Source organism: Abramis brama (assembly GCF_963993115.1).
Source record: "Abramis brama genome assembly, chromosome: 1".
Taxonomy (NCBI): domain Eukaryota; kingdom Metazoa; phylum Chordata; class Actinopteri; order Cypriniformes; family Leuciscidae; genus Abramis; species Abramis brama.
Window position 1 is genome coordinate 70,764,342 of NC_139963.1, and position 17,209 is coordinate 70,781,550.

Sequence of the window (17,209 nt, forward strand, 5' to 3'; positions counted from 1 at the left end):
GTTATGACACCAACATTTTTAGAAAATTCACAATCCTCTATTCCAACGTGATACCACAGCTAAAACTACCGGCTTAACTTGTATAAATTTAATAGCCTACATTTTAAAAGACAAGTAAACAGTCAGTATTAAAATAAGAACAAAATCAAATTACAAGCAAAAGCACAAATAAATGCAATACAACAAAGATACAAATTAAATAAATAGTGTTCTTTGGGCAGATCTTATATTTTTCAGGTACCGGAATGTAATTAAGTAGGCTAATCTAATAAATACTGTATCATTTTCATATCCTTTTTAAAGTTTAAGTGCAGTGAGTGATTTTTTGTATGCCCTTTGTTGTTTGATTAACATTACAAAAAGCAGACAGTAGCAGGATAATTAGGATGCTGCCACTTAAAGACCGAATGCATGCATGGATCATGCCTTGTGTTTGCGTTCACTTAAGACATAACCGACTATGCTTACTAAGACTCCTGCCAAGACGGTTCTGACATAATTTTGAGTGAATTTGTCTATTCAACCACAGGAAGGCATGAAAGAGAGCTAAACTTTGCAAGTTGTCTTAGAGACACTGCTTTTAGGTCACACGCTTTGGATGTTCAACTTCCCACACAGTGTGTAGTAACAAATTCCCTTTCGCATGTTCCAGAGCTTGAATGTTTACATTGGAAAGGCTGAATCTGTCGCGATAATGCAGCACTGGCACATCAACTGTACAGAGCAGCGTTCACGTTCATGTTGTCACAACATTGCACTTCAAAAAATTCTTACTGGCAACTGAAACAGTTTCATATACTCGCCAACTCTGATTTTTACTCGCATGTGGAGCTTGGCGGGTGTTAATTTTAGGCCCTGGTTGCTAGTCATTATAATGAGAAAGTTATTCTCATTATTATGGGTCCCCCACACCAGCTCAGGTGGAGCTCGATCTATTGAAATGTGCTAGAGTGCAGCGGTGAAACTCTTGTTGACTGGCCTTCACAGCCTAAGTCACCTCAGCCGAGGGGAAAACCAGTCAGGTCCCAGTGTGGCTTCAGGGGCCCCAAATATTCCAAGCCTCAGCAGACTGAGCCACAACCTAAGTCACCTCAGCTGAGGGGAAAACTAGTCGGGTCCCAGTGTGGCTTCAGGGGCTCCAAATATTCCAAGCCTCAGCAGACTGAGCCACAACCTAAGTCACCTCAGCCGAGGGGAAAACCAGTCAGGTCCCAGTGTGGCTTCAGGGGCCCCAAATATTCCAAGCCTCAGCAGACTGAGCCACAGTCTAAGTCACCTCAGCCGAGGGGAAAACCAGTCAGGTCCCAGTGTGGCTTCAGGGGCCCCAAATATTCCAAGCCTCAGCAGACTGAGCCACAACCTAAGTCACCTCAGCCGAGGGGAAAACCAGTCAGGTCCCAGTGTGGCTTCAGGGGCTCTAAATATTCCAAGTCTCAGCAGACTGAGCCACAACCCAAGTCACCTCAGCTGAGGGGAAAACCTTTCTTCCCAGTGCCTGCAGCTAGACGCCAGCCAGAAAACCCTCAGGGAGGGAAGAAACCACAGGCAACCTAATTTGTCTTTATGTTCAGGATAAAAGAGCAACAGTTTTCTCCCCCTCCAAACAAATGAGAAGGAGTTGGACACAGGAATTTTTCACAATGAAAAAGTTTGTTCTTTTGTGAAGTTGACACCAATTTCCCCAGTGCCCCACAGACAATTTCTCCCCCTCTGCCCATGAGGCTATAATGAAGGGCAGAGAGCACAAAAAAGTCAAGTGAGCGAGAGCTGCAGCAAGTGGGAGCATATGCACAGTACACCCCTGGGTTTTATCCGTAACAATCAGGGGTTATAATCTGCAATTTGCTGTACAACCTCCACTTTCCAGTGGTGTGTTAAAGTCAAGAGCAGAAGGGGAATCGTCTCAGATTTTAGAAGAAACCGCCTCTTTGTTGAGCAAGAGAGCAAGTTGGATTGTGCTGCCGGAGGTCAGCTATTACAGCTTTTACTTTTTGTACTTTGTCATTCCCACGAGAAGGAGAGGTGTCCATTCCAGTCTGGATTTGCAGAACCTCAACAGGCACCTCTGAAAGTACAAATTAATAATGTGTTCGCTTAAGTCTTTGTCATTTTATTCGTCCCAAAGACTGGAGTATGTCAGTCGATCTGAAAGATAAATATTTTCACATAAGCATCTACCCTGCACACAGAAATTTCCTCAGGTTTGCCTATTAGGATGTAGCCTACAAGTTTTTGACGGTTCCTTTTGGGCTTTCATTAGCCCTGACAGTGTTCAGCAAATGTGTCGAACTAGCTCTGACACCGCTGAGAATAGGGTCTCAGAGAGTCAGCTTGTTTGGATGAGCGACTCCTCTGTGCTCCATCACAGCAGAAGGCAGATATAGATGCAGAAGTGTGCATGTCTCATCTGAGGAGCTTAGACTTTAGAGTAAATGAGACGACAACCTGTGTGGTGCCCAAACAGGAGATGATCTACCTGGGTCTCAGACTGTCCTGTATCAAGTGTTTCTGGCAGAGTATCGCATTGGGTCAATTCACGGCTGTCTGTCCATTTTTCAGAAAGGGAACAGAGTCCCATTTAGTCTTTGTTTTCTGGAGCTGATGGCCTGGACAGTTTCTGTCGCTTCACTGGGATTATTGCGAGCGAGAGAGTTTCAGCACTGGGTAGCAGCACAGCGCTGGTGCCATCACTCTGCATGTGAGCTCTCCGTCACTGGAGAGGTTGTTCTTTTCTTGAGTCAGAAACTCTGCAGAGGGCAGTTTATTTAAGACAGCTGGTGATGACTGATGTGTCGCTCACAGTTTGGGGTTCGAGGGCAAATGGCCCATCTCGCTTCAGAACACACACAAACTTCCTAGAACTGTTAACAGTGTTTCTGACATTGAAACATTCTGTGCAGTTCCTAAGGAACCAACATTTTGATCCGATCAGACAACACAATGGCGGTGGCATATATAAATCACCAGGGGGCACACGCTCCCCTCAGCTTCACATTCTTGTACCATAACTGATTGTGTGGGGCATGACTCATTTCCAGTCATTAAGGGGAACGCATGTTTGGGAATAATGAATGCGGGGCTTATCTACTATCCAGAGGAAATCCTCTGTATGGAGAATGGGCTCTCCACCCTCAGGTAGTTGGCCAGTTGTGGTAGAGGTTCGGCAGAGCTGCCGTAGATCTCTTCACCTTGAACAAAATCGCTCATTGCCCTCTGCCTTCACTCGGGAACTTGGGTGGCTAAATGCACTGTTGTACATGTTTCCTCTGATCGTCCTTCAACTCACTCTACTTGTGAATGGAAATGAATGATTGAGCAACTGTGTGCACAGATGCATTGGTCCTTTTCTCTGTTCCTTTGTGTATGTGTCATGCTCTTCCTGCAGGAGCTTTTGGATAAGGGCAGATCCTTTTCTTTTTCTAATGGCATATTTTTCTGCGATTTCTGAATGCTATGTGGGGCAAGAAACACCCGCTCGTCTGCAGGTTTATGAGAGGTGCGTAGCATCTGAGCAAGGTTCATAAGCCACTGACTCGATTCCGGGATCTGTCTGTGGTCCTCAGCCCCTTTTGTTGCTTTATTATTGTCTCTTTCAACTGTGAAGCGGGTTAGTGAACTTCATGCTTTGTTGGTTCGTAACTCCTGTTTGCAGTTCTCAGCACCAATCCAGTGTTTGTGCCTAAAGTAAGCGAAATTAATCAATCATAAGGGTAAACCTATTTCACTGGGTAGTGGAATATTCGGTTATAATAGCATGGGACTCTTCCGGAGGGCCTAAAAGCTCATTCTGCCAGAGGTATGGTAGTTTGTCAAAAAAAAAAAACTATAAAAAAAAAGTTTTCACATAAGCTTCCATTCTGTTCAGGGAATAGTTGTGATCGATTACTGTTTGTATTACTATAGTTTTCCGACAAATGTGATGAACTGGTTTATAATCTAATATATAACATTGTATCTAACATGTATTAGAAAATATGGCTACAGTGAGGAAAAAAAGTATTTGAACACCCTGCTATTTTGCAAGTTCTCCCACTTGGAAATCATGGAGGGGTCTGAAATTGTCATCGTAGGTGCATGTCCACTGTGAGAGACATAATCTTAAAAAAAAAAAAATCCAGAAATCACAACTTTTTATTACACAAAATTTTTTAACTATTTATTTGTATGATACAGCTAATAATGTAAAATATGTGAAAAATAATGTGTTTTTTGAACAATCAAGCATGAAAGCATATTCTAGTACACCCCTAAAACATAATCAAGACTTAATAAAAGTGCATAATAGGACCCCTTTAATTAAATATTTGATTCATTATTTTGACATTTGATATGAATTTGACCTAGGAAAACCCTAAACTTCTAGCCTGGCAAGCCAGACCTACGTCAAGATGTTAGGTCTGGAAACTCACCATAGACACGCTCAATCCGAGGGGCGGGGTAAACGGCTGTCTTTCAAATTACCTCTGCACGCAATAGGACAGTGCTTCAACCAACCAGAGCGTTTTCCCAACAGCTGAGCTAACGTTAGATGATAGATTCAACTTTTGCCATATCTGACAGGCAAAAAAAAAGCATTTCTAAACAAACGTGTCGTAAATACTTCACCTTTGGCTTATAGTCAGAAGTTACGCTGTTTGCGTAGATCATGGAGCACGCAGTGACAACCGTGCCCACTACAGTCACATATTATGACGGTCACAGAATCTGGTGTAACACCGGCAAAACTACGAACACATCTGCCTTTTTAAAGAATGACTTAAGTGCCGTTCTTTGTACTTTTCTCAAAGAAAAACTTAACTCCAAGTCCTCCAGAGTCGCGGCCAAAGCCGGTTCGAAAGACCGTTCGCCAGCAGCCATTCTTTGTTTTCAAGCCAGGGAACCGTCACATCTCTGTCGTCATTATGTTAAGCCCGCCCCGCCTACTCTATACGCGTTGTGATTGGCCTGACCCAATTTGGGTTTTTGCAGCTAGAAGGTCTATTGAGAGTGTCTAGACCCACCTGGCTGCAAAATACATTGTGCTGCCGCTAGGGTGCGTCTAGATTTCTAGGCTACTAAACTGCAGGTGAACTGGGAAATCTGAAAGCATTTTCACACTAAACGCATTTTGAATACAAACTGAATTTTCTTCAGAGAATATTTCTGCTATTTTCTTTGGTCTTTAAAGAAATGTGCTGACCAATAAGATATGCACTTTGAGCTGGTGCACATACACATTTAAGAGCATTTTGGTGGCACTAGTGAAACCAGCATTAAAGATTAAAATTACTTTAAATTAAACATTAGCATTTCATGAACGCTTTGAACTACACGAGTAATCCATGATGGAAAGGTTTTTTCAAGTAAACACTTTTGCAGACATTTTTACGTCAGCTGAAAGTTCAGTGCATGTATCGCCCTCTGTTGAACAGGCGTGAATTTGCTTTTCCTTCAGTCCAACACATATTTGTTTTACGTTTGTTGTGAAAGGGCCATCTGTCAACAAATTCTCACATTTTTGCATGGCTTTGAGGCCAATCAGCTTGTGTCGTGTAGGAAACTATGTGATTTCTCACAGATCATGTCAATCCTGCATCATCTAGAGTTTCATGACCAAACTAGCTATTTATAACACAAATCATCTCATCTACATGACATTAAAATAGATCATAATCGTGCACAGCAGTTGTTGACCAGATTTGATGGGATTAAAATGACTATTATACTCAGTTATCTTGACTTTGAGCTTCACTTTTTATTTCACGTTTGTCTCTCATTTGAAATCTAACGTGATTTAATGTTTCTTTTAGACCTGATGGACGTGAACAAGAAAGGAAAAACAGAAGCCAATAAATCTGTCTCCTGCCCTCAGTGTAAAAAACGCTTCACATGTAAATCAAGTCTGAAGATTCATATGAGAGTTCACACTGGGAAGAAGCGGCTCAGGCTTTCTCTCTGAAATCACATCTTCTCATTCTGAAGAAAGACCATTTAACTGTGACCAGTGCGGTAAACTGTTTCATTGGGCATCAGTCCTGAAGAGACACCTGAAGATTCACACAAAGGAGAAGATTCATCCTTAATATTACAGCAGAAAAGACACAGTGGTGTGTGTTTCAGTGCAGAAGGCCTTTACTACAGAAGATGAACTGAAAGACCACCAGAAAATTCACACTGGAGAAGAAGGCCATAACACTTTTAAGAGAGACATGAATATGATATAAAAAAAAATCATTGTTTTTCATTAGAACATCTAGTTTCTCTTCCACTTCTACTCTTCCATGCAAACGCAAGATATACTTTCATGTATCTTTGAAACTGAAACTTGAAACTTCTCTTCTTCTCTTGAGATGCTTTAGCTCTTATAAGTCAGTAAAGAGAGAGAGAGATCTGTCTCATTCACTTTTACTAATGTTTGTATTTGCTGCATATAATTATTGATAAAAACTCTTTACTCATTTTATTCACATGAGTGTTTTTATTTCTTTCATCATTTGTTGATTTTGGGATTTTGATAAAAACAGGTTTAATTATATAAACAAATAAACAATCATCAAAACATTAATTGAAAGCGTTTTCTCTTTTTCTGATTTGTGGCAGTGTCTCAGAGTAACAAAAAACCCCACAATGTTGTAAACTATATTGAAAAATGTCCACCATTTTGGTAACATGGTTGCAAAAAAAGGTGAACCAGATATAAAATAAATGTTGAATGTTTCTAACATGAATGTTCTTCAGCATCATGAATGAATGAGGAATAAACACCAACCTCTTTGTTCTTCAGGATCTTCAGTGTGTTTCATTCTGCAGGGTTCTGGATCACTCATGTTCTCACTGTCCTCTTTAATAAACTCAGTCTTTGCAGATTTCAGCTCTTCCTGATGCTCTGATGCTCGTCTTCACTTGCAGCTGATGGGAATTTACAGCATTTATTGGATAATTACTGTGGGAGGAGCTTCACTGATGATGTGACTGCAGTGGGAGGAGCTTAACTGATGATGTGATTGCTGTGGGAGGAGCTTCACTGATGAAGTGATTGCTGTGGGAGGAGCTTCAGTGATAAAAGGCTTGTTCGACTTCATGCAGCTCTGCGCAGACCGATCGACGGCTGACTTAAAGCAGTGCATGCCGGTTAGAAATTTTGTCCGACTTGATACAGCGCCGACGCCACGTGACTGTGACGTATGCCATCAAAGTACCGCGAGACCGATTCGAGAGTAGCCGGAGAACTCAGCCAGCACAGCTTCTCAAGAGCGGCTGCACGAGGGCTGATGACGACACAGCTGTTCCACGACTGGCCGGATTCACCGCATGACAACGATCACGTGTGTTTCGTGTTTATTCCTCTGGTTTATTCAAACACCTTTAGTTCCTCTAAAGCTCACAAATCAGTTTTTTATAACAGTAAACACTCTTTTCATGTAGTTGTCATGTTATATTGTGTCATGTTTATCAAATTAAAACTGATTAAAAAACGTAGACTCCACTTAGGCCTAATTGATAGTAGCTTATGTTGAACTTTATTCTTGTTCAAACAGACGCTGTATGAAGCAGTGCATAAAGTATTGAATGAAAATGTCTCTTGAGACATCTGTGTATTATTTGGCAAATATTGCATTTTTTTTCACTCCAGCTGTGGTAAAGTATGCAAACACCACGTGAGCGGTCACTACGGGAACCAGAAAGTGTCCGACTTCACGTCTCAGTTTGCAGCTCCTCCCCGCCGGCACGCGGCTACTCTCGCCGATCGGTTACATCCAGCAGCAGCCGATGTCGAACACACCTGTAGTGATTGCTGTGGGAGGAGCTTCACTGATGATGTGATTGCTGTGGGAGGAGCTTCATTGATGTAGTGATTGCTGTGGGAGGAGCTTCACTGATGATGTGATTGTAGTGGGAGGAGCTTCACTGATGATGTGTTTACTGTGGGAGGAGCTTCACTTCACCTTTTGTTCACTGTGTTCAGTTAGCTTTAAGAAAAGAAATATTACTATTTGTAAAAGTTTTTTTATTATTACTATCTTTAATATTTTACATGGGTTTGATTCAGATTCAGTTAGATGGTCAGTTTACAACGAGATGATGCAACTTACCCTCTGACTCGGATCAACTTACCCCTAAACTGGGGTAAATTGAGCCACAGGAACTCCTTTTTTTTATAAGAAGCCATATTAAATTACTTTAGATACTCTCATTGTACTTCTGCCTAATTTTCTCTCATCTTGAGGACCACATAAGTAAAAAGTGACGTATCTTACCCCACTCTCCCCTATCTGTTATTTATATTTAGATATAAGTAGATATAATAAGCCAAAGATACATGCCAAAAGACAAATAAAGCCAAAAATGAAAAAGGCAACAGCAACACTCGATTGATTCACATCAATTCCTCTCACAGATCTCAAACTTTAACTTTAGACTTGGCATTCAGTAACAGTTCCCACTACAAAACATTGAAACAATCACACTCACCATGTTTGGTGGTTGGCAACTTGCAGAAGTGATCCGGAGATGGAACGACGAGGCGTGAACCGTCCGACGCGCAGCGGAGGCCGAATATAATGGTAATGGACACCTCGAAGGGCATTAACCCACTTATACCATGGTCACTTACGAAAGAAAGAAATATTTAATCAATTAATAATACTTTAATGTGTTTTAGAGTAAAAATCGTGAGGGTTTTTATTTATTAAGTCGAGCGCACTATTTAATATCTCCCGTATACAGGCGTTGCCAAGCAACGTGGCCACAGCGACCCGAGCGCAGCAGTTGATCAGTGAGTTCCCACATAGCAAATTTTCTCTGGCCCAGCTCCGGCCCACACAACCAGCTTTTGTTTGGCCCACATACCGCAATGAATGACGGTCCTAGTGTGGACCAGGTCTGGATTCCAGACAAAGGCCATACATGGGCCATAACTGGACCAAGTCTCAGCCAAGTTAATTAACCATAACTGGCCCAGAATTGGGCCAGATCAAAATGTAACATTGGAATCAAAACATAACCTTAAGTAAACCACATCAACACCAGTCTTTAACCAGAAAGCCCCAAACTGAGCCACACCTGAGCATGATCCAATTTTACTGTGGCCCAGCTCTGGCCCACAAGACTTGGCCCACATACCGCAATGAATGACGGTCCTAGTGTGGACCAGGTCTGGATTCCAGACAAGGGCCACACATGGGCCATAACTGGACCAAGACTCAGCCAAGTTAATTACCCATAACTCCAATACGCTGGACCAGATGAGTTCCACGTCAGCCTCAACACCACCATAACCAAGCCACTTACACACCCCTACCAGATGAATGTCACACCAAGACAGTATTCTGAACAAATAATATTTAATTGTGTTAAACATCAAAGCATTGGCATCTGTTTTTTCATCATGACATTTTTCAGTTGTACAAACTCCTCTCTAAAATGACACTCCTCTGTCAGTTCAGCTAAAAATAAATAAAAACAAAAATAAAACAAGTGTCCTTTTTTTGGTTTATGACGTTTCACTTTAAATGTTACTTGATCATCCATGTTTCTGGTCATCAAGTTTCATTGCTTTGCCTAATGCTTGAACGTCCATATTTCTGTATATTTTCACAAACAAGATTCACTAAACATATAACACTAGAAAATGTTTCTAGTCATCAACAAGTTTCACTTCACAAAACACTTGAACGTCCACGTTTATGGCTAGGAACAAGTAGCACTCTTCAAATGACTCTGAAACATTATTCTGTCACTGAACAAGCTGAACTCTGGACAGAGCTTTTGAACATCCAAGCCTAAAGCCTGTTAACCAGTCATATTGTCCACTTTGCTCTTCATTCTTTCTTTCCGTCCACCATCTCTGTCTGGGGCCAGATACAGCCATCTTTTAACAGTGGAATCAATGTCTTTCTCTGTGGCATCAGATGTTAGACGGTTACGTCTCACAGCCGCTGAAAAACACAAGCACACATGATGTATAATTAACTTATGCATCATCAGGTAATGTGGATATTGAATCAAATGCAATATTACAACAAAACCTGAACCCAGATTTAAATTCAAATTCTGACTGTCTACTACAGGTGAAAGATCATTCAAGATCATGTTTATTTTTACTTTTTTAATTCAGTGTTTGTTTTTGTTATGCAACCTTGAGCTTGTATTGAGACATATACACAAAATGTTCACTTTCTTAATCTCTAATATAGTGCATTCATGCTCAACCATGCTGGTTCCAGATTTGTTTTTTTCCATTCATGCTTTAAGCATTTCAGTAAAGAGAGAAAGAGAGAAAAAAAAAAACTTTGTTGGGTCAATCTCCACACTGAACTTTGATTTGAAGGATTTTTTTTTTTTTTTGAAAACTGGACAAAAAGACAAAAGGTACAATACTGTGTAATTAAAGGCTTTATAAAAAGAACTGCAATCCAATGAAGCACTACATAATCAAAAACAGCATGACAGTGTAGCTTTTTAAAAAGAATTCAACTTTCAAACAATTACAAAAAAAAAAAAAAAAAAAAAAAAGCAAGCTGATAGCTTTGGTAGAACTGACTACAACCAATTAACAAACTTGTAGCTCACATAAAGTCTGTCTTTGCAGGTTTACAAAATGGTGTTAAAAATTAATTTCCATTTTAGACTGGAATTTTTACTTCCGGAACCTGACCTGATGTTACTTCATCTGCTCTCTCCTTTTCCTCTGCCCTTCTTTTCACCCCTCCTCTTCCCATTTCCTCTTTTTGTCCTCCCATGCTCTCCTCTTCTACTCATCTAAAACTTGAAAATCTATTAAAATAACTTTTTTTATATTAAAAGTATAAATGACAATTTATATTTGTAAGGATCCACCCACCAGCCCAAAAGGAATCCAGTGGCCTGGTCGAAGGTTTAATGTATATTTTGTCTTTTACTTGCGCTTCTAAATTTTTCAGGATTTAATTTCATTTTTAGTCTAACTCCATGTTCAATCTGACTCTAATTTCAAGTGATCATTTAATTTAGGCAAAATTAATAATTAAAAACTGATCACAAAAATCAATTGTATGTTAATTTAGATATTTGATTATTCTGGAAATCCGATACTTTCATATTCATATTCATTATTCGTTCATTAAGGACCTAACATTGCTCAGAAATTCACTCTGTGAACAGTGAACGCACAGACACAAACTTGCCAGTTCTGTAACTTACTCAGAGAATACATGGTGATTATAATACTTTTAAATACTCAACTACTCAATGCTCAATACTGTTTATTACTTATTGTCAACTTAATTTAAAGGTTGGCAATGTCAAAATTCAACATATTACAGTATACGGATCTTCATAAGTAGGGTTGGGTATTGTTTGAAATTTTCCGGTTCTGATTATGGTTCCATTTAAATGAACTATTATAAAGTGCTACCACCAGACCCGGAGATCGGCTGAATGGATTTGAAAACGGTAAAACTCAACTTTTTAACTCTAGGGGAGTTGGAAAATTAGCCTACTTTCAAAAAAAGTGGAGTGTTCCTTTAAGGATGGTTGAAGGGACAGATGAGCAAATGGTCTTTCTCCCAAATCTTCCCGTCAGATTAGAAAGTTTATTGTTTTGTTGGATGTCATGCGTGTTGCGAGAGCTCCTGAGTTTTGGATTCACAAGGAATTAATTTCATAAGGAAATAGTTTCACTCCTTACATATTGGGAATAAATGGCAACTTACCAATCACAACATCTCGTATCTGTAGGCGTAGGAAGCTAATCTTTCCATTCAATCCTCTCATGTTAACTTTCCTCGCCAAGGAGTTGGTAAACAGACCATGCATGATTCTCCAAACAGCCTCCTGCACGTCCACCCCACCTTTAAGAGCCAGTGTGTTTACCTGAAATCATTTATGTAATTAGCTTTAAGCAGTGGTTTAATATTTTAGAACTCCAATCACTAAATACAAAGATTATTATAGTTGAAATTGGTCCAAAAATGATCTCTCTTTAAAAAAAAAACTATTGTGTGCACTTAAGAAACTTAGTGTGTGCTCCCGAGAAACTGTTTAGGTGCTCACACATTACAATTTCTGGCTAATCTACTGTAAACCATTTCCTTTGTGCGTCACTGCCATTTTACTGTGGGAAAAAGGAGAGCAGAGATGCAAATTAATTAAGGAAGATATGGCTTTCATTAAGGCCCTGTACGCATGGATACGTTTTTTGTTCGTTCAGTGTCAAAAAGAATTTTGAAAAGTTTGAAATGACCAGCGGTATCCACCTTATTTTTCACCTTATGCTGAAAACTTTGAACTGCTATAATCAGTTCAGATGTCATTATCTATCACAAACACACTAGTTTGGAAAGAAAATATTTTTTTACCTTATACAGCATTTGAACAAGCTGGACCTCGAAACATGTTGCGTTTATATATATATATTAGTCCTACATAATGGAACGTTTAAAGGCCAGCAGTTTTACAGTATTAAAAATTTAAAACTGTGTCAGTGTTTGATTTCATCAGAAGTACAAGTCTAAAGCCCTCAAAAGCATATTTAACTAGCTGATGTGTCAGTCCAACAAAATCCAAATCTGCACTTGCCACTGTACCAATTTTTTCTTTTCTTTTTTTCTTTTATGAACTATTAACCCTATATATTTTTATAAACATGCAGAACAATGCAAACGGAGCCGCTGTGTGCCCCATACATCTAGTCATAGTTTTTACAAACAATATGATTACAACAGTGTGATCAGAACATCCAGTGTTCATTATTGTGTGGGCTTTCATGGCTTTGCTTAAACAGTTAGGCCACCAAAAAATAAAGTTTGTTTTAGTTTCTAAAGTTGTAACAAAAAATAAAAAAATGTTGTTTTACTTTAGAAAGCCTTTATTAACACCCCAGAGCCATGTGGGTTGCTTTAATGATGGATGGAGGATTCACTTTTTTTGGGCTTCAACTAACCAAACTCCATATTGACCACAACTTGCCAGTCACCACAATTATAAAGATTGGAAGAGGCAGAACATTTTTATATAACTCCAATTCTGTTCATCTGAATGGTGAAAAAAATTAATACACCAATCATTTTGATTTTTGGGTGACCTATCCCTTAAAGCTAATGAGAGAAAAAGAAAATTGTTTAGAAATTAAAAGCCAGCCAACTAGGATTTAATGTTATAAAAAGAAATGCTCACATACCAATTGCTTATGGAGGTCAGGAGTACTCCGCAGATTGCCCTCCATGTTCTGTAGAGAAGTGAGATCTTTGAGAGGCAACAAATTTCGATCTAGGCCTATCTCTGTCTCCTGACTTGATTGCATACACTGGAGGGTCTTCATGATAATTCGCATTTGGTCCATAAGCATCTCCTGTTTTGTTAATATATTACGAAGAAGAACTAAGAGGAAAAAAAGAGAAAGACAGACAGATTAGTTTTTTTTTTTTTGTCTAAATTTTACTTGCCACACACCTATAGAAAACATAAAATGTCTACATTTAAACAAAATTTAAATTCAGAAACCTATAAATTGCAATTATATACCAAAACACGATTGGTGTTGACATTATTTAATAAGTATAAAAACAACATTACACATGCATTCACATGGGACACAGCATGCAGGGAGCACTAAATAGCTATCAATTTTATAGAGGAAGTGTTTTGTGCAGATGACTGTGAGCATGCACAGATTAGGGATGGGCATTTTTGGCAATTTCGATCATCGATAGATTTCAAAATCGATTAATCGAGTACTCAGGGGGAGGGGCTTGTGCAGGGGAGGGGCAATGCCGTAATGGAGATAATAAAAATCTGTTATGAAAGTGAATGTTAAATATAAAAATATGACATGCAAACATGTCTATCAAACATGAACACATGATTATAACAGTTAGATTATGATTATGATGCAGAAATGTTATTAAAAAAGAAGCATCTAAAAAAGAATAGCTGCCTGAGGTAAAGCTGACTTTATGCCAATAAACTGAAACCCGTTCTATGACACTTCCTATGATATTAATCAGATAACTTGGATACATAACATTGACGTTAACATTACAACTTGTATCTGTACAAAAGGATCCATATGCCAGTGAACTAAGTTATGCACTAGCGAGAGAGTGAGAGATGCAAGATAGAGAGAGAGCAATATGACCGTCTCAAATAATTCAATCTTGTCGGGCATTACACTTGAGCATGAAACTAAACATGTAATATTCAGTGCATTCAGCATGTTAATAAATGTTAATATCCCAATGCATCCTATATTAATTAGATGTAGCCAACCCAGACATCACTATGTGACTTCGAAGCCATGCATTGCTCTCTTCTCACGTCTATACTTTGAACCTCATGCTGTTGCAAGCTAAACAATAAGAGCTCATGGTGCCACCCAAAGTGTTGCTGTAACTAATCAGAATTTTTTTCCACGATCATCGTTTTCATGATTGATCATCGCTGTCACGGCTGAGTACTCGAGTACTCGATTGCTGTTGGACATCTCTAGCACAGATTGCGGAAAATCGCTGGCAATGTGAATTAACCAAAATCAGACGATCCTGAGGCTAATCCCACGACACACTATTAGTGCATTCTCTGTGTGAAAAGGGCTAAACACTAATATACTCACAAATTTGGTGACTGGATGTTTGCTCGATGTCCGTGGTCTGGTGTGGCTCAGGGAGCCTTGAAGGTTCTGAGTGCCTTTTTTTATGGATCTCTTTACTTTTGTGGGCTGGTCTTCTGACCTCAACGTTGGCTTGGCTTAAAAGGGTCTCAGTGCTTGATTTACTTGATGTACAACTCTCGGAGAGAACATTACAGCCTGAGGATAACATAGCAATTCTGGTCTGCTGACTTGAGTAGATCTCAGGAGTGCTGTGGCAATCTGCATACAAGTCAGGACTGTAGCAACTTGGGAGAAGATTGGGACTCTTTTGGCCATGTGGACGAAGGTGAGGACTGCTTTGGCCATGTGGGCTAACATCAGGACTTCTTTGACCATGTGAATGAAGGTCAGGACTGCTTTGATCGCGTGAACGAAGGTCAGTTCTGCCTTGGCCACTAAGGTGGAGGTTGTCTACTGCAGGAGAAATCTGTTCCCTAGAGATCACTGGAGCATTAGGTAAGGCATACCTCCTGCAAAGTACAAAACATCTTAGTCCTTTAACAGCTGTGATAAAATGCACTGTAATTTAAAAAGGCTGATGCTTCTTACTTTTTTTTGGACTTTGTTCCTTTAATGCCTTCCATCTCATCATTGCGGATGTCAAGAGTACTGTGGAAGATCTTAGGGCAGTTTGGCTTTCCTGGGTCTAATTTGTTGGCATGTCTAGCAATTTTCGGAGCATCAGGTATAGAATACCTTCTGCTTAAAAGTACAAAATGTCTTAGTCATGTATCTGCTGTGATAAAATACATTATCATTATAAAAAGCAGAAGCTTCCTACCCTTTTCTTGATTTTGGCTCTTTCAGGTGCTCTTCCATCGCATTATCATCGTCGTCGTCTTCTCCAGGAAAAAGAATGTTCTTGGGTCTAACATCACATATATCAATTTCAAGATAGGCTTTTATTTGTAAATGTGGTGCAAAACATTAAACAAACAAACCAAAACCAAACCTACATTCTTTTTCTTTGAAATATAATTGGTGAGTCTCCTCCATCGGTCTGATCAATGTCTGTGTGATCAACAGCTAGAGGTAGTTTACGTCTAGCTTCCTTGTAGTCATCTGGAAAAACAGCAGCACAAAAATAAATTTACAGCAGCACAAAAATAAATTTACAAAGTTAAACTGTGATTTTAACTATTACTTATTACTTTTAACATTACTTATAACTATTCAATTTGAAGAAAGTGGTGGCAAAACAACTCACGTGACGTGAAAATAATTCTGGCCTTATGGGGCTTCCAGTCATCTCCAGGACTCTCCTGTGATTTCACAGCTTTTGTTATATCTATCTTATTTGGAGGCCACATGCACTCTCCATTTTTAATCCAGACTGAAGGCACAACTTCAACCTCATTTGTCTTGTCAAAGACAACAATGTGAAACATCTAAAGAGACAAGAATGATATTCCTCAGCCAACTATTATACACAAGCGTATTCAGAGTTATTTCTCTTGATACAGGAGTGGAACAACAACAAATTTATTTCGGAATGGCAATCTCACATACTTCTGCAGCTTCTTTCCTGTCATGAAACACTTGACATTTGTGGAGAGGTTGGAAGCCACATAAATTCCCAACTCTTTTGAATCAATAGGATATTTAAAGAAGTGTTCCACCTGTTTATATTCATTGCCCACAAGGTATACTGCACCTTTATCCTCAACAATGTTTTGGACTAAAACCAACTTATTGTCGATTCTGACACAAGAATCTCTCTCATTGAGCTTCACAACTACATCATCAATCGCAAGAACTTTAAATTGATGAGCTTGTTGTGAGAAGCACTCTGGTACTGGCCCATCTGTATGTTCTTTATCCAATTTTTTAATTGCCTCTTCTACATCACAACTGTCGTTGCTATTTTCTATCTCTGACAATCTACGCATCACCTGAGTCAAAGGATTGCATGGCCCTCGTACCAGTTTTTTGAGTTTTCCTAAGAAATTTTCAAAGGGAAATCCTGATATTAGATCTAGATTGCCATGGATTTTGACATCTTCACTGAGGTGCACCAGGCCATGAATATTGTAAACCAAAAACTCTTCACCATAAAGCTGGCCAAAGTGTTCAACAAATGAACGCAACAGAGTATTTGCAAAGTCATTCATCTCCAAACAAAATTCTGGACTTGCCAAAATGTACACAGCTACAGACAAAAGCATGAAGTTGTCATAGATTTGAGGCTGTAAAACACCATTCAGCACAACTGGACCAGTGTATAACAAAAATTGGCGTAGCTCTGTTGCTTTCCACCTACATCGATCTGCCAGTGCCCGAGGCCTTCGAGCAAACTCACTTGGAATGTAACTTCTCAGTGCAAGAAGTCTATCTGACACCATGGAAGCTTGAATGGATGATATGCGACAGTGCAAGGGACCGATGGTGCTGATCCACAAGTCTAAAAGACGCCGCATTACACCCAGACAAACCAAGTGCATGTAATCGTGAGGGAAACAAATGACCATGTCAATGCCAATGTCTGAAAGAGGTGAGTGCTGAATGTGGTGTTCTTCATCAGTTGCTTGCCTAAAACTCTCATCAGTTCTGTGCTTTGCATTCACCTCAGGAAATGTCATTCGATTTGATTTCCAGACACCT

General features: G+C 39.5%; 1 protein-coding gene across 1 annotated transcript in view; it reads left to right on the forward strand.

Moving 5' to 3' along the window:
• Positions 1-17,209, forward strand: part of LOC311094438 (uncharacterized protein) — a 68,364-nt gene that overhangs the window by 15,411 nt on the left and 35,744 nt on the right. The window contains exon 4 of the mRNA XM_084132400.1: positions 5,790-5,853. Coding sequence (XP_083988526.1) covers positions 5,790-5,832 — 43 coding nt within the window. The 3' untranslated portion in view covers positions 5,833-5,853. The remainder of the gene's footprint in view (positions 1-5,789; positions 5,854-17,209) is intronic.